At 43.6% G+C, this 18,791-nt stretch overlaps 1 protein-coding gene across 11 annotated transcripts in view; it reads left to right on the forward strand.

The window, feature by feature from the left end:
• Positions 1–18,791, forward strand: part of CSPP1 (centrosome and spindle pole associated protein 1) — a 471,676-nt gene that overhangs the window by 329,235 nt on the left and 123,650 nt on the right. For all 11 annotated transcript variants that reach the window (XM_029591423.1, XM_029591419.1, XM_029591426.1 and 8 more), the window contains 2 exons: positions 11,961–12,110; positions 14,145–14,294. In XM_029591423.1, coding sequence (XP_029447283.1) covers positions 11,961–12,110; positions 14,145–14,294 — 300 coding nt within the window. The remainder of the gene's footprint in view (positions 1–11,960; positions 12,111–14,144; positions 14,295–18,791) is intronic.

The following is an 18,791-nucleotide window of genomic DNA, read 5'->3' on the forward strand; positions in this document are numbered from 1 at the left end:
TGTCCGAATTCATGTCCTTGTTAACTCAAATCGTAAGCGAAAGTGAAGACCTATTTTGGAAGCAGATGACGTCAATACAGGGGGACGCCCCTGAGGTTCGCGCCCTTGCTGGTACATACTTCGAACATGGCGGATCCACAGCATCGAGCCGGTCCGGGGACGCCGGAGAGAAGTGGCATGGAGACGCCACGGCAGCAAGCCATCCATCAGACCCGGAGGAAATCGCCACAGAGGTAGAGAGGGTGGAGTGAGGGCGTAGAGCAGCCACGAACGCAACAGTACCCCCCTTCAAAGGGCGATCTCCTCTTCGGGTACCAGGCTTCAAAGGATGTGTGAGGTGGAACTGATGAAGCATCTCTTTATCCAAGATATTGGTCTGAGGCTCCCAAGAATATTCTTCGGGGCCAAAACCTTCCCATTTCAGAAGGTATTCAAAATTCTTGTCTCTGTTACGAACATCCAGAATCTCTTTGATCTTGATTTCAACTTCGTCTTCTACAAAGATGACAGATGGATCTTGAGATTTGGAAGAATCTTGCAGAGTGTTATTGATGATAGCAGCAATGGGTGGAGCCGCTGTGGAAGCCACTGAGGGATTCAGTGGAAGTGTTGGTGTAGAAGAATGTCCAAAATCCACTTCTAAAGATGACTCTCCAGTAGATGTAGCTGGATGAGAGTTGATAGTATTTAGCAGCAATGGCTAACTATTATAGATGCCACTGAAACTTCAATGGAAGTGGCGGTGATAGGGTACGTCCAACCCCACGTCTAAAGGTATCTCTTCAGTAATAACGGAATAAGCTGTTGCATACAGCAGCAATAGCTCAGCTGCCATGACATCAGTGTACCATCAGCGAAAGTGGCAATGTTAGTGAACGTCCAACCCCACTACTAAGGGTAATTTCTTCAGTCATGTAACTGGATGAAGTATTGAATTCCGCAGCAATAGCTCAACAGCTATGACGTCACTGAACCTTCAGCAAAAGTGACGATGTTGGGGTACGTCCAACCCCACTTCTCAAGGAATATCTTCAATGCTGGATGAGTAGTGAAATTCAGCAGCAATATCTTAGCTGCTGTGGACGTCAATGAAACTTCAACAGAAGTGGCAAGCTGATGTATGTCCAAAACCCACTTCTGGATAACTCTTCCGTAGAATGCTGGAAGAGAGATGGTGGCAACACCAGCAAATCAAACAGGCTGGTGGCTAGAGATATCTTCTTTGGAATCAACAGTGCAGTAATCCTTCAGGCACGACTTCCGAGTGAACCAATTGTAAAGGCTGGTAGCTAGAGATATCTTCTTCGGAACTGATGGCTGTACCAGCAAACAAACAGGCTGGGAGCTAGAGATATCTTCTTCGGAATCAACAGTGCCATAATCCTTCAAGCACGACTTCCGAGTGTACCAGTCGTAGCAGATATCTCACAATAATGGTTCGTGAAGGCAATAAGGATGTAGAGCGCCATCTAGCCATGGCGAGCATAGCAACCGCTATGAAAATCTGCAGCCCAGTAATAGCACTGCTGTGGACGTCATAAGATCTTCAAGAGAAGTGGCGATGTAAAGGAACGTCCAAGGCCCACTTCAAATTGTAATACAATAATGGATCTTCTAATTTGACGAAGGGACTCATCAGGTTTTCCACAAAACGTCTAGTAATGAAGTTGCCTCCTGCCCCTGAGTCCACCAGGGCAGGAGTCTGAACCGTGACTGGTCCATAGGTCAGAGAGACTGGAAGAGAAAGCGGAGGAGAGGATGTGGTAAGTCCAAGAACAGTCTTTCCGCTGAACTTGAATTCATCCGTTTCCCGGGCAAAATGGGACATGTAGAGACATCATGGCCAGGCTGACCACAGTACATGCACAGGCCGTGTTTCTTCCGGAATCTTCTCTCTTTAGAGGTCAAGTGACCATGACCGAGTTGCATCGGTTCCTCTTTATCAACAGCAGGAATTGCTGGACCCATCCGAGGTGCAGGGGTACTGGCCTGTTTCAACCCAGGTAACACCTTAGACCGGAGTTCCTTCACCTTGTCTCAGAGCCGACAATCAATCTGAGTAGTTAAAGCTATCAATTCTTCCAGCGAGTCAGGTGTCTGACGAGCGGCCAGCTCGTCTTTCACGCGGGTATCCAGGCCTCTGCAGAAGAGAGTCTTGAGACATCTGGGGTCCCAGCGAAGTTCCGCTGCAAGAGTCTTAAATTCTATGGCAAATTCAGCCAGGGATCTGTTGCCTTGCTTCAAGTCCACTAAAGCAAACCTGGCAACAGACATATGAGCAGGATCATCAAAAACCGATTTAAATAAGTCCATAAATCCTTCTATGTCCTGCAAAATAGGGTCCTTGCGTTCCCACAAGGTAGATGCCCACGACAATGCTCTCCCATCCAAGTATGACAGGATGTAGCTGGTCTTAGAGAGGCCCATGGGAAACAATGAAGGTTGTAAGGTGAAATGTAAGCTGCACTGGTTCAAAAAGCCCCGAGTCTTCTGGAGTTCTCCGGAGAATCGAATAGGCGCCGCCAGTGGAACAGCTGTCTTTAAAGTTACCTCCTGTAACTGACCTTCTTGTGTAGAAGCTGTGCCTTGTATCTTCTGTGTGAGAAGCTGATGAAATGCTGCAGTAAGTTTCTCCAAGGTTTCTTGCTGTTCTGAGATGCGTTGAGCCAGGCCCGGTATAGCCTGTAGGGCGGAGAGGTGTGCCGGGTCCATGGGTTACTGACATCTCATACCTTAAGTTGGATTCCCAGTATTGCGTCTCCAATTTTAAAACCAGATTCACTGGAGTTAGCAATCTGTTATAATCTGCTATGCTAATGGGAGGAGCGAGCAGATGGGAGTTAGCAATCTGTTATGCTCAGCTCCTGAAGTGGGAGGAGTGAGCAATCTGTTGTAAATCTGCTGCTGGATACTCCTGTAAGGGGGAGGAGTCAGCAATCTGTTATGAGTCACCGTTCGGCGTTAGCAATCAGTTAGGGATTGGCCCCCGTGGAAGGAGGAGTTTAGCAATCTGATATGCTCCGTAGGCGGAACTAGCAATCTTGTTATGATATAGACAGCTGAGTTGGCAATCTGTACCAGCAGAGTGCTAGAGAGGGTACTCACCTGGAAAGGAATGTAAATAGGTGAATCCTTGGGCCGATGGCAGATGACAGAGCCCCCAGGAGGATATCCTGAGAGGGACCACCGGCTAGGCGGGTATGGAGACAGACACAGAAAGTTCTTTTATTAGACAGGTTAGTAGAACCACCAGAGGTGGCAGTAGTGAGCTGATATGCCTGGCAGGGCTGAAGTCCCTCAGATACTGGAACTGTGATCCCAGGGTTGCTGAGCTGTAGAAAGACTATAGATAGTGAGTAGACAGGGTATGCTGTATTCATAGCCAGTAGTAGATGACAATCTCACATACATTCTTAAGGAGGCTCAGTAGTTGGAAAGAGTTAGGCCCTCGAGGAGCGAGTACCTGGTTCCAGGGAAAGCTCTGAGAGAGCGGTGGTAACTCACGAATGTCTGTATCTGCGATAGCTTCCAGGCAGTAGAGAACCTTCAGAGTGTTCAGGAACATGGGCCCTCGAGGAACGAGTACTGGTTCCTATCTGCAATCTGAAATAGAGAAAAGAGAGCGAGCCCCTCGAGGAGCGGGTACCTCTGGTAAGTCCGAGGACGCAGAGTAGCTTGGACGAATTCGTAGCGAGTCCGTATACTTGACCGTATTCATGTCGTTGCTCATGTCCGAATTCGTGTCCTTGCTAACTCAAATCGTAAGCGAAAGTGAAGACCTTTTATGTTGGAAGCGGATGACGTCAATACAGGGGGACGCCCCTGAGGTTTGCACCCTTGCTGGTACATACTTTGGAGCGTGTGCGCCCTACGTCATCAGGAACATTTATTTTCATTTATTTATTTAACAGCTTTTCTATACCGACATTAAAATACACATCATATCGGTTTACATTTTAACGTAAAAAAGGTGGAAAATTACAATAAACAGGGAAAGGGGGAACAGAGCAACTGATAAATACAAACGGAAGCACAGAGAGGCGAAATTTAGCAAAATGAAAAATGAAAACTAAAGAGAATACAGTATGCAAAATGTAAAACATATCTAGAAATATACAAGCAGTAGTATGTGGCTACATGGAGTCATCAGAGAGCAATTGAGAGGTGTCATGGAGCGAAGGGAGGAGTAAGAGGTGCCAGGGAGGTGTATAGTAGTCAAACGAGGAAAATTAATCAGGGAAAGCCTGGTGAAAGAGCAAGGTTTTTAGCATTTTTCTGAACTTAAGACGGCATGGCTCCAAACGAAGGTTAAGGGGTAGAGTGTTCCAGTGCATGGGGCTAGCAATCGACAGGGCATGGTCCCTGGTGGCTGTCAGACGAGCCTTTTTAAGTGGGGGGACTTGTAAGGTGAATTTGCGGTTCGCTCTGGAGGGGCGGGAAGAATGAGTAAGTTGTAAGGGTTCACTGAGCCACAAGGAGTCATGGTTGTGGATGGCTTTGTGAATGATAGTTAGCGTTAGTAGGGAAGTATAGCGGATCCGCAGCGTCAGACCCGGAGAAAGTCGCCACAGAGGGTAGAGAGGGTGGAGTGAGGGCGTAGAGCAGCCACGAACACAACAGATATAACTGGTATTCTGAAAAAGTCTGAATCTGATGCACGAGAAACTGCAACTTTATTGGTTGAATTAGCATTGGATATGGATAGAGAATTTTTAAAAAACATTTCTTTAAGTATTGAGCTGTTTTGTTTAAAGTCTATAAGATGATAAATGTTTCCTGAGATTTTCCCATATTACGCAGAAAAAAGAAAACAGTGTTTGATATTTAGAACTAAGTTGTTGCACCTGGGTTCTACCTTTGTGTTTTGTCATCCCTGTAAATATGTTGTAAAGTTTCAGAGAATGAGATATTTGTTTTTGATCCTTCATAGTTGTCTACTCTTTTTTTGTGTAATAAAACTGTAGTGGATAGTCCTCTGATTTCAACTTTGCAGGATATGACTCGTACTGCTGAGGAAGCTGTCAAGACCCTTTAGGAATTTAGTCATCTCTGTCAACCAATTGCCTAATTTCAATTTTGAGTTATTCCTATATTGTTTGAAATCTCTCTCTTATACTTCCCTACTAAATATGGTTGTCTAACTTTTCAGGTGTATTCAAAATTTAATTGGCTCTTTTTTAAATTTGTTTATAATGTAAATCCTAAGTAACTTCAATTATTTCTTTATGAGCTTAATACTATGTTCCGTTTTCAAATTGTATAAATAAAAATAATAAAAAGAGAGCATCTGCCAAAATTATGTTGGTTGTAGCAGCTGCATTGTATATGGAGAAGTGCTAGTTCACTCATATCTCAATTAGCTAATTTGGGAAACGTCAGTGGAGGAATGCCAGCATTCAGCATTCAGCTTTGGAACTAGAGCCGTAGGCTGGAGAGTGCACATGGGGCCCTTGCAGAGGTCTCTTCTTTCTCGGTGGAAGGCTCAATCACAAAACTATGAAATGAAGCTATCCCTTCTATCAGATGCCAGGTCTGCCTTCTCTTGATGGCTTTCAGTTCGAAACCTTGTCAGAGGGAGTGTACTTGGAAGCTCCAGATTAGATAATAATTACTGTGGATGCTAGTCTGATAGGGGGAGCACTGTCAGGGTAGGATGGCCCAGGAATGCTAGAACATGGTCCATCAATAGGTTTGAAACAAGAGCTATAAGAAGAGTTTTACAAGAGTTTCTGCTAATGATAGCTATATAAGACCAATGACAGTGTTCTCCGATACTGCCACAATGCGGGCATATTTAAATAGTTAGAGGGACACCCAGAGTCTTAACAGTGTCTTGGAAGTGAGCCTCATACTCAGGTGGGCAGAAAAGCATTTACAGGCACTCTCAGCAGCTCACATTACTGGGGTGAAAAATGTTCAGGTGGACTATTTGAGCCATCATATCTTAGATCTGGAAGAATGTGAACTAGCAAACTCAACTTTTGTAATGATTGTACGCAGGTGGGTGAGCCTTTGATGGGTCACAGGGCTACAAAAAAGAACACCACCCTTGTGTGTTTCTTCATTTAAAGGAAGGAACCAGGATTAGTGGGCTTGGATGCCCTTTCTTAGCAGTGGCTGCCTCTGATCCTTCTGTATGTGTTTCTGTTTTTATTTAATTTATTTAAAAATTTGAATACCACAAACTTCCAACAAATTTTGGGTTCAGTGTGGTTTCTATCATGGCCGATAATTGAAAGAGTGATTCAAAGAATAGATAGACATAGGGGTTGGGTAGTTCTGGTGGCACCAAATCGGCCCAGACGACCCTGATAAGTGGATCTCATAAGACTTGAGGTGGAAGAGCTGCTGAGATTCACTCACATCAAACAGCCTGTTACAGCAGAGCCCAGTTTAGATGCTGTAGCAGGATGTCGATGCGGCTTAGTTATTGAGAGGAGAAGACTGAGGATTAGAGGTTATTAAGAAAAGGTGATGGCCACTTTATTTTAGGCTAGGAAGAAGTCCACGTCCTTAGCATATATCCAGGTCTGGAAGGTTTTTGAAATGTGGCATTTCCCCTTCAAAAAACCTCAGTGCTGTTAATTCTGGCCTTTTTGCTGAAGAGGGATTGGTGCTAAATTCCCTTAAGGTATAGGTGGTGGCTATCTCCTGTTATAGAGGAAGAGTTCAGTGGATGTCCTTATCAGCTCATCCAGATGTTTCACGTTTTCTAAAGGGAGTAAAACATCTTCATTCTCCACTATGAAGGCCCATTCCTTCTTGTGCTCCTAGTTTGGACTTCTGTGCCTTATGTAAGTTTCTGTTTGAACCCATCAGGGGGATGTCTATTAAGGATTTGACACTTAAGTCCATTTCCTGGTAGTAATCTTTTCAGAGAGGCATATCTCAGAATGTCAACCTTATTGTGTAGAGATCGGTTTCTGAAGTTCTAAGATGATAGAGTGTTAATTCATATGATCCTTTCCTTCTTACTGAAAGTGCTGTCACCTTTTCATTTGAGTCAATTGGTGGAATTCTCAATGTTCAAGAAAATAGATTTGTTGGAGAAGTTTAGGGAGCTTCACTTATTTGATATTTGTACAGGGACGGTGCTAGAGTTTTTGCTGCCCTGTGTGAACAATTATTCTGTTGCCCCCCATCCCCGTTGTTTTTTTAATACAGAAGTTTTTATGTTTTTCCCAATAGCCAACACACAATAGAAACTGTCAGTCTCATACTCTGTCTCAAACCCCCTTTCCCCACTGAAAAAGCTCTGTGCCATCTGACAATCCAAATTTACACCCCCCCTCCCCCGAACCTATCTTACCCCATCCACAGGTCCAAAACACCTAAATTGTGCAGAAGTGATTCCCAGGTGCTCCTGACACCACCTACCAGTACCTAAAAATCGGCACTGGCTGGGCCTTCATAGCATGCATTATTTTGGTGCCACTCAGAAAACCCTGGAAAGAAAGACATTTGGAACCCATATGACATTATGTCTACTGCAATTTATGTAGTTGTGGGTTTGGCCCTCAAAGCCTAGAGTAAACTGAAGGACAGTAAGATGTAGTAAACTTCCTGTGCCAAAAATATGCTGTCAGCACTCAAACAAGAACAATACTATCTATGAAAAGCAACACTGCAGATATTACATCCAGCCCTAAAACACCTCCTGTTAAGAATGCAGAACAAACCAGGCTTTATAAATCCTTACATAGAAACTACATGCTAGCAGAATGAGCCACCTCTGTCACAAATGCTGAACACAGATAGACCTTCTCCAAATACAGAATAAAGAGACCATAATGTATAAATAGAAATAGATAGACAGAAACCAAACTGGAAACTGCAATAAACCAGACCATGTATGCAGTGCAGCAATGGAAAAACAGAAACATTCCTCATAAATCATCAAATAGTAAAATCAAGAAATATAACTCAATCATAATAAACCATACTAATAAAAAGAATATTGCCAAAGAGCTGACAAATAGAATAACATCCAATAATTAAGAATGCACATAAAAAGTTTATAATTTTTCTAAACAGCAATAAAATATTTCAAAATAGCAGAGACATCAAATACCCAATAATTAAAACTAAGAATGGAAAAATCCCCTGCTTGCCATACCTAAAAAAAAATAAAAAAATTTGATATCCTGTCACCTTGAGCTTGTCGTGAATTAGCAAGAATACCCACAAACTTTCTTTGCACGCACACACACAACCGTAGCTGACTCTCATTCACACAAACACATGTATACATACCTCAGGCAGGCTCCCATTCACACACACACACACACACCACTCCTTCCGTTTCTCTTTTTACATGGCTCCCCGCCTCACTCAAAACTTCTGCAGCTACTCCTGCTTTTTTTTTTTTTTCCCACTTCCAACCAGTTCCTCTGCAGGACCAGCCCCCCATACCGGCTTAAATAGGGCACAGCGGCACAGACCAGGAACTGGCTAGATTAAAACAAGCTACTCAGAGGTGTTTCATAATTCACTCCGCTTGCCTCTGCTAAATGCAGCAGTCGTGGCTTTGGGGACACTCAGGGAAATCTAATCTTAAAAAGTTTTGCTGGCTTCAATGGTGGAGGGAGGGGGGAGGGGCATGCTTTCCAGTCATTTTTCAACAGTGAATCTGCACTTCTACTAACTGCCTCAAGCCCCATTCTTCAGTGCACAGGCCAAGTGGGACTTGGGAGGATGAGGTTGCCATCTCCTGGTTTCCACTGTTGCTGCCCCCCCCCCCCCCCCCGGTTGTACTGTCCCGTTTAAATGCACAGCATGCACACCCAGTTGCGCCAGCACTGTGGTTGTAGCACACCGCTCAGATAATGTTATGAATGCATTCTCTTCAGCAGTCAAAGAGAAAGGAAGTTTTGAAGGCCAAAATAGTTAGGAAGTTTAACAAGGTGATTGATTGAGCCTACTTTGCTAAAGGCAAGATGGTTCCAGAAGGTCTAAGAGTGCATTCCACTGGAGCACAGGCGGCTTCATGGACAGAACTTTATTTGGTCCCACCAGAGGAGATATGCAGGGCAATAATTTGAAGTTTCTTGCATGCTTTCTCCAAACATTACTGGCTGGAGGTTCAGGTGAGAGATACTGAGTCTTTTGAGGTTCACTTCTTGAAAGAAGGCTTATCTGATTCCCTCCCATAGTAAGGGTGTCTTGGGTCTGATCTGAAAGGACAATAAGGAAGGAAAATGTAGTTTATACCTGTTAATTTTCTTTCCTTGAATCCTACCAACCAGTCCAGGATCCCGCCTGAACTAACCTTATGTCTACTGTGCATTTTTCTGTCAGAGATTTTGAGCTGCAAGTTGGTAAGGTTCTCGGTTTAAGCCCCTCTGGAATTGAGACTGGATCAGGCTCAATTGGAGACCATCTACAGCCCCCTGCTTGTTTTGGGAAAAGTTTTAAAGTGTTCTTTAATACAGGTATACTGAAGAGCTGCAGGTGTCATCCTACCCTATATAGAGTGATGTCAGCAAAACAGTTGTTCTCTGTCGCCAACTGTTGGTAGGAGAGTAAAGTCTGTGTCTGGACTGGTCTGGTACAGCTTAGGGAAATAAAATTAGCAGGTAAAAACTAAATTTTTCCTTAGCAAGGTTCCTAGTTTTCTGCAGCTGCTTGATAGTGAATTCTGCCTCAAGGGTTTGAAACTTCTGCACCACATTTACATAAATTAGCATTGTTTTAGATTAGTTAATATGCACATAAATATTGAAGAAAATAATTTTGTGAACATTTGCATTTAAAGAGCATACATTTTCTACCTTTATTGTGCGTGGATAATTTTCTTTTTACATTATACCTCTCTTCATACTTTTTCATTCCTTTCTTTTCCATCTCTTACCATCCCCTTTCACTGCAGTTTGTTTCTCCGTTCCTTATAGGTTCTTTTCTGCTCCCTTATCCTTCCTTTTGTGTATGATGGTGTAGTCTGCAGGAGATATGACCCCCAAAGCAAAGAGCAGGCGATGCACAGAAAGGGCAAGCCTGGTGGGTTCGAACAAGAGCAGAGATGGGCATCTTCTGTCTGCATCAGTTCCTTTCCCTTGGGCAGCCGGCAGGAAAAACAGAAAACATGAGGCACACACCTAAGGGAATATAGAACCCAAACTTGGAGACATGGTTAACTATAGAAGCAGGGCAGGGCCACTGCAGGAGGACTGGAGAAATGAAGCAGTCTAGGACCAAAAAGGAACATGAAACATAGGACCATGCTCTGGCAAAGTGCAGACTGCAGAGTGCAGAAACAAGATGGCCACCAGTAGGAAGTGTAGGTCATAGAGCTGGGAGGACTGAACAGATAGTCCAAGGGGCCCATTGAGGCCCTCTTCTGGCAGGAGGCAAGAATTACCTATCGGGGCCTCACAATGTCTCTCCTGTCCCTTTGCAAACCCTCTGACCATATGGCCCTTCTTTCACGTGTGTCTCCTATCCTCTTCTTACCCCTATCTCTTGCCTTGCCCAGTGTTCCCACTGCTCCTTTGCTCCTTTTATCTTTCTCTCCCTTCCCATAGCTATCTTTTCTCTTGTTTCCTGTAACCATCATTCCCCTTGCTCCCACAAGTCCATCTGTTCTCCTAGCCACATGAAAAGTACTTCCTGGAATGTACATACAGCTACACTTAGGAATATCATACAGTTAGCATGCAGCTGTTGGTGATGACTTCTAGCAGTTTGAAGAACAGAAGAAGACCCATGATCAGTTTGATAGTTCAGAATAGTGGTGTTCAGAAGTAGGCAAGAGCAGCAGCGGCAGTACAGTGTGGAATCATGATTCTGTTGCATTTTGTGCAGCCATGGATTTGCGCCACATCGAGGCCTTTAGATGTAAGCATATTTTGCATAGTGTGCTGCAGCACAGCAGATAACATTCTTCAGCTCACTCTGCCAGGGAACGTAGAAACAGAGGAGATTTAGAAATCTAAAGATTGCTATTCAAGGAAAGGTGAAACAGGGATGATGATAGATTTTTAAATACCTGAAAGGAATTAATGCACAAGAAGTAAACTTGTTTCAAGGGAATAGATGTTTTAAAACAAGAGGTTATAATATGAAATTTCGAAGGAGTAGACTGGGGAGAAATGCCGGTAAATATTTTTATATGAAGCATGGAAAGCTCTCCTGCTGTGGGTGGTGGCTAAAATGATAGAGTTTAAGAGAGCATGGGGATAAGCACAGAAGATTCTTAACTGCTAAAAGTGGAGAGAGCAAAAAAGCATGACATAGCAACATATATGTGCGTTCATACCACTGTAAGTGCCTAATTCAACAATGGGTTGAAACAGGCAGAATGTATGACAAAGAGGTTAATTTGTAATCTTAGAAGTTCTAATGGTAAAACAGGCATCCATGTGATTGGATTGTGTGACAGGCTGCAATGGTAGAATTGAACAGTAGCTAGGTCTGTCTGGCAGGCTGCATGTTTTCTAATAACTAGAAGTCTTTTTGGAATACAGAGGTTTATTTAGCTGGGTCTGTCTGGCAGGCTATGCAAAGGATCTTGGAAGTTCACCAGTAATGACGGCAATTTAGATCATACTGTGATGATAGAAACAGTTAGTTCTAAGTGGCAAGCTGCATGTTTTGTAATTAACTAGGAGTCCTAGTGGAAATGCAGGTACTCACATAGCAGGTCTGTCTGGCAGACTACGCACGGGACCTAGGAGGCAACAGCCATACTAGTTTAAATTTAGATTATTAAAAAACCTTGTGGTTAGGGATGGAAAATATGTATACTAGCGGGAACTAAATGGGAATCTTGTTTGCTTTTCTAATCAAGAAATTGTACAAAGGAGTAATAAAGACTGTCCTTGGTAAGGAGAAATCTTGCAGGTGGTCATGCTCAGTGACTGGCAGCTGTGATGAATCCTTAGCGTTGTAAACAGAATAACTGAGTAAATTGGATGGGCCAAATGGTCTTTTTCTGCCATCATTTAATATGTTACTATGTTTAGATTGCAGAAAAAAGGCGCAAAGAAGAGGAGGAACGTGAAAAGATTAGACTTGAGGAAGAAAGAGAAGAAAAGCGGCTTGCAGAGCAGAGGGCAAAATTGCAAAGAGAATATGAAGAAGAGCAAGAAAAGAAAAGACGGAATGAGGAGGAGGTGCAGTGCAGCATGGCTTTTTTTTTTTTTACTTTGTTTCTGTCTCTGTTTATTATGCCATTCTTTTCTTGACTAGCATGTTCATGCAGTACTAGTTTAGCCCTTCTTCATTCCCTAGATTTTACCATCCAGTTAATGATTCCTTGAGAAACTCCTCCATTTTAACAAAGCTAGTTTTTCCTGAAGTCTATCTTTGAATTGAACCTTCATCGGGTGTGCTCTAATACCGAATCACACCATCTAGTGATCACTAGAGCCCAGATGAACATCCACCACAGCATCAGAAACTCTGTCTATTGGTAAGCACCAGATCCAGAATCACCCCCTCTCGTATGGGGTCCTTTTCCAGTTGATGGAACAGTTCTCCCTGCAGAGGATCCAGGATCTCTCTGCTTCTAGAAGACACTGCAGCCAGGATGCCCTAGTCAACATCTGGTAGAATGAAATCCTCTAGCAATAGTACCTCCTTTTTTTCATAGCAGTTTTGTTTTGGGTTTTTTTTTTTTTTTTAATATCCTCCATTAAATCTCTATCCATTTCTTCTGCCTGTGATGGAGGACTATATTACACCAGCATAAATAAATGCTCCATTCCCTCTTTCCAGATTAACCCACAGTTGCCTCCTTACCTTGTAAGCCCTGTTTTGTTGCTTTAATATTTTTTTCAGTTTAAATTTTTATTAATGCCAACCACACAAGAATAAAAACTCAAGATATATTTACACCTGAGGTACAATTTTTTTCTTTTTATAACTCCCTTCCAACCCCCACCCTGCCCCTATCCCTCCCTTTTCATTTATGTTGCCAAATTTTCTTGGGAATCTCTCCACGCCTCAAATGATCACCATATTTTATGAAAGATGGTCAACCTCTCTTGCGGAATAGCTGTAGGTCTTTCTAAGCTGTAAACTTCACAAATGCATTGGAAAAGGATTTTAAAGTTCAGGGCCATTGGTGTCTTCCAGTGCACAGTGACAGCACAACTGTCTGCATCTAAAATTTGCAATATAAACTTATTTGTCTATGTGGCAGCCAGTTCCACTGGAAAATTAAATAAAAATATTTTCAGATCCCAGTCTACTGTTGTATAACCCTCTGACTCTCTTTCCAAAAAACTGCATTAACAGCACAACTCCACCAAATATGTCCCATTGAACCAATTTCCCTGTGACCTCTCGATCATTTATCAGAAACTCGAACCATCTATAGTATACCCTAAAAGCATTCTCCGCCAAATGTGTTAAAATTGAGGATTTAGTAACAGAAAGCAAATTCTCATTTGTGCACCTCCATAGAGCAGTTGAGATCCCTTTCCCAAGCTTTCTCAGGCTTAAATTTTCGCAGAGGCTCTGACATAAAAAATATATAGATTTTAAAGATAAGCTCTTTAAAGCCCAAGGGTTTAATACAAAGAATCTCAAATATTGTTTTAACCACCTTCGAGTGATCTTTTCTTACCCCCCATCCCAAAAACTGCCTAACCTGGAAATAAGCTAAAAGATCTGTATATGAAAGGGAAAACCTACCCCTAAGATCTGCAAAACTCAGTACTCCCCCTCTTGTACAGAGCTGCTCAATGGGGAACGGAGGCAGGCTGCGCGGCTCGGCGCGCTCAGGCTGCCGATTTTGCACAGCCTTGCGCGCGCCGACCCCGGATTTTATAAGATACGCGTGGCTACGCGCGTATCTTATAAAATCGGGCGTTCTTTTGTTTGCGTCGGTTGCGCGAACAAAAGTACGCGCGCGCGTACATTTTAAAGATCTACCTCAGCATTTGTAGTACTGTTTTACATATGGACATGGAAGGTCCTGCTTATAAACTGAGCAGTTACTGTACGGGCCCTTCAAGCATCCTAATGTGTACTAATCCTTTTTCATTCATTCATTTATCTAAACCAATTTATATTCAGTGCATCACACAGGGAAAAGACCAGAAAACACACTATGTACTGTATTGCACAGACAGATATTTTTCTATAGTGTACTGACTTTTATTTCCTTCATATTCCTGTTATCTATTCCAATAACCTTGCAGCAAAGACTGAAAAATGAAGAGCTGATGCGATCAGCTGAAGAACGGCGGAAGGAGGCAGAAAGAAAGAAGAGGGAGGAGGAGCAAAAGCAAGAGGAAGATCTTCGTCGATATTATGAACGAGAAAGTAAAAGTGCCCAAGCAGAGCAAGAGGTATACTTTGCAAGAGGGGTGTTTGGTTGCTTTTAACCATTGGTTTTTTTTCCTCCATATTTAATTGCCCATTGTGATGCCAAGCGATCAGGACTAGCCAGAGAATAGATTCCAGGCTGAACTCTGGCAAAAATCTTTATAAGCTTCTTTATTGGTGAACAATCATAAACTAAGCTGGTTTGTAACTTATGGTTTATCTTGAGGCGTGTAACTTATGGTTTATCTTGAGGCTTCCGTCTCTCTCTGGGTCCTCCCTCATCCCTTGAGCCCTGGCCTTTTATCCCTATTAAAGTAATCCACCCTAGCCCAGAATCTCTTGCTGGGTTGAAAGTTAAGGAGGACCAGTACAGATAGTTGTAGCAGGTCTTTTAAGGTATTCTGAGGGATTTCTTATATTCTCCGAGGACAAGCAGGATGGTAGTCCTCACACGTGAGTGACTTCATCAGATGGAGCCCCAGTGCAGAAAACTTATGCCAAAGTTTCTAGAACTTTGACAAGGAACACTGAGCATGCTCTATACCAAGCGTCCACTCGGGGTCCCTCTCCAGTCTCTCTTTTTCTGCGAAGCTGTAAGCCTCGTGGTGTGAGTGAGTTCTATTTTGTCTGTTTTTCTGGTCTTGTGAAAAACATTTCCTTTTTGCATTTTTTCTGTATTATTCCATCACTGGGTCCCTCTAGGTCCCTCTAGGTGCCTTCCCATAGGGCTCCTAGTCAGAGTTTTAGGCGATTCTAATAAGTTTCCTTTCACGGTTGAATCCTGGTGGTGGGGATGCATCGGTGCCCACTGATCATTGTTGCCTGCTGCCATCATTTTTGGTGTGAATCGCTTTTGTTTCATCCAACATGGCCATATCCGGTTTTCGGCGATGCATCCGGTGCCCGAGGATCATGTCCATCACTGATCCACATGAGATATGTGTCCTCTGCCTGGGGGTATTGCATGATGACCGGGGTTGTCGCTTATGCACCCAGATGACCCTGACTCGTCAAGATGGAGTAGCTCTTCAGGTCAAAGAAGTCAGAGCTATTGGTATTGACATCAAAGGACCAAGGAACTGCACTGATGCGCACATTAATGGTCCGTTGGTTTTGTCAGTGCCGTTGGCAGATAGGGGTGCTGGAGGTCTAGGACATCGGGCTCCTCATCATCAGCTTCTGCACTGGAGGACTGGGCCGAGCATCAAGGGAAGCTGAAGAAGTATCGGCACTGGTCTCCATCAATGAATGGTCTGGGCCCAGGGATATACCAGCTCAAACCACGATGCCCCTGAAGCGACCCCGCATCCTCCATCAGTGCTGTGTGTTCATGAAGCTCTCCACCAGTCCTGATGCCAGTCACCGATCCATCTCGAGGGTCCAAGAAGATCTGGCCACCCCTCCTTCCTCCCAGTCACAGTTGGCATCAGTAAAGTTTGAGAAGGAACTGGAGTACTGAGTCCAGCTAGTAGTGGAGTGGGCGCTGTAAGGCTTTGGTCCTGTGGCACCGGCATTGCTGCCTATCCTCGTACTGCTTCTGGAGAACATAAGAACTTGCCATGCTGAGTCAGACCAAGGGTCCATCAAGCCTAGCATCCTGTTTCCAAAGGCCAAAACCAGGCCACAAGAACCTGGCAATTACCCAAACACTAAGAAGAACCCATGCTACTGATGCAATTAATAGCAGTGGCTATTCCCTAAGTATAATTGATTAATAGCCATTAATGGACTTCTCCTCCAAGAACTTATCCAAACCTTTTTTGAACCCAGCTACACTAACTGCACTAACCACATCCTCTAGCAACAAATTCCAGAGCTTTATTGTGCGTTGAGTGAAAAAATGTTTTCTCCGATTAGTCTTAAATGTGCTACTTGCTAACTTCATGGAATGCCCCCTAGTCCTTCTATTATTCGAAAGTGAAAATAACCGAGTCACATCTACTCGTTCAAGACCTCTCATGATCTTAAAGACCTCTATCATATCCCTCCTCAGCCGTCTCTTCTCCAAGCTGAACAGCCCTAACCTCTTCAGCCTTTCCTCATAGGGGAGCTGTTCCATCCCCTTTATCATTTTGGTTGCCCTTCTCTGTACCTTCTCCATCGCAACTATATCTTTTTTGAGATGCGGCGACCAGAATTGTACACAGTATTCAAGGTGCAGTCTCACCATGGAGCGATACAGAGGCATTATGACATTTTCCGTTCTATTAACCATTCCCTTCCTAATAATTCCTAACATTCTATTTGCTTTTTTGACTGCTGCAGCACACTGAGCCGACAATTTTAAAGTATTATCCACTATGATGCCTAGATCTTTTTCCTGGGTGGTAGTTCCTAATATGGAAACTAACATCGTGTAACTACAGCAAGGGTTATTTTTCCCTATATGCAACACCTTGCACTTGTCCACATTAAATTTCATCTACCATTTGGATGCCCAATCTTCCAGTCTTGCAAGGTCCTCCTGTAATGTATCACAGTCTGCTTGTGATTTAACTACCCTGAATAATTTTGTATCATCCGCAAATTTGATAACCTCACTCGTCGTATTCCTTTCCAGATCATTTATATATATATATATTGAAAAGCACCGGTCCAAGTACAGATCCCTGAGGCACTCCACTGTTTACCCTTTTCCACTGAGAAAATTGACCATTTAATCCTCCATGCTTAACAAGAATCTACGGCTACCGAATTACAGGCGCTTCAATCTAAGATCGAGGATCTTGAAAACCGAAATAGGAGGAACAATCTTCGGATTCGAGGGGTCCCTGAATCGCCTGAATTTGCAAACGCCACGGCGGTAGCTACCCAGATTTGCTTATTTCTTCTGGCGCAAGATGGTGACCAAACATCGGCGTCGGGGTTGTCAGCCTCAGAGGTCAGTTTTGAACGGGCCCATCGAGCACTCGGCCCACTCCGGGACCAGCGCCCGCGTGATATTGTTCTCTGCTTCACGAGTTTCCCCTTAAAGGAACGTATCTATGCAATAGCCCGACAGATGAATGAAGTGGTATGGGGCAATACAAAGATAGCTATTTACCAAGATCTCTCTCCGGCTACAATCAAGAAGAGGTTCGAATTGAGGGCAGTGACCGCGGCTCTGCGGGAAAAGGATATTAAATACCGGTGGTCTTTCCCTTTTGGGATCACCTTTCAAGTTCAAGGGGCTACGTATCGCATCACTACTCTCAGGGAGGCTTTTGAGGCCTTCAATAAGGCGTATTTCCCTGTGACCTTCCAGTCTCCTAAAATGGCGCCGACTACGCAGATACCCAATGCAGCACCTAGATGGCAGCGGACGGGAAAGGGAGGCAAACTGCTTCGGAGGCATCTGGACGATAGCCGCTCCCCGACGCCAGATGAAGGCTGAAGGATTGAGTAACAGCAGGAAGCCTTTTTCTGACACATGTGCGGCAGGCACTTAGTTGTATGTAACTTTTTGACTGACTCAGTTCTTTTTTGAATTCCAGATCTTATATTCAGCATGTACCGCGCTTATTTCAGGTTTCAGCGCATGAAGTTATGGGAACACTCAAAAATTTGTATGGTGGTGGGTGAAGAGTTTGTTTGATTATCGTTTGCATGTGGGGATAGGGGAGGGGGGGTTCAACAGGGGCTAGGATGTCTGTTTTGCGAGAGCTGCAGCACACCCTTGGGTGTAGAGTATCCCATAGGAGTACACAGGGATACCATAGGACTAATATGGGTACTACCGGATTTAATATGCAACCTTTTTCTTTTGTTTCTTTCATTTTGCTTCATTGGTCATCAGCGAGGGGCAATCATGGAGGGCAACACATGGGTGGGAGCAAATGGTGTAGGGGGTGCAGGCAGATCTTTGATGGGATATGCAGCGGTAGACACAATGGGGCGGATTTTAAAAAGCATTTACATGCGTAAATCTGGGTTTTACGCATGTAAATGCACTTTACTCGAGTAAGTGGGCTTTTGAAAATTGCTACAATATATGCCATTGAATCGTCCATAGGATTTATTCGCATAAGTGCACTTTACGTGAGTAAATGGCTTTTGAAAATTGCTACAATAGTAGTTACATTTATGCGCGTAACTCCTTTGAAAATTACCCCCAAATTGCTGCTTGGCAGTTTTGATACAGCCTCATGACGTCTAAATTAATTTCCTTAAATGTTAAGTGGTTGAACACCCCCTGAAAAAGAAAAAGATTGTACCTCAAAAGAGAACTCCAAAGACAGAAGGCTGATGTAGTTTTTCTGCAAGAGACGCATGTACGCAAACATCACGAACGTCTCTTAGCGTTCCCCACTTACACATCCACATATTGGTCAGCTAGTTCTAAGCATCATCGGTATGCTGGGGTGGGTATTCTTATTGCATCTGCTTTGGTACATGAGGTGCTCTCACACATTCATGTCCCACAAGGCAGATATATTCTGGTGAAAATGAGGGATGATAAGCAAGTGGTTACCCTGCTAAATGTATATTTCCCGAATGCTCAACAAACCACTTTCATTGATACACTGAATAGCTTGTTACAA

Source organism: Rhinatrema bivittatum, chromosome 2 (genome assembly GCF_901001135.1).
Source record: "Rhinatrema bivittatum chromosome 2, aRhiBiv1.1, whole genome shotgun sequence".
Taxonomy (NCBI): Eukaryota; Metazoa; Chordata; class Amphibia; order Gymnophiona; family Rhinatrematidae; genus Rhinatrema; species Rhinatrema bivittatum.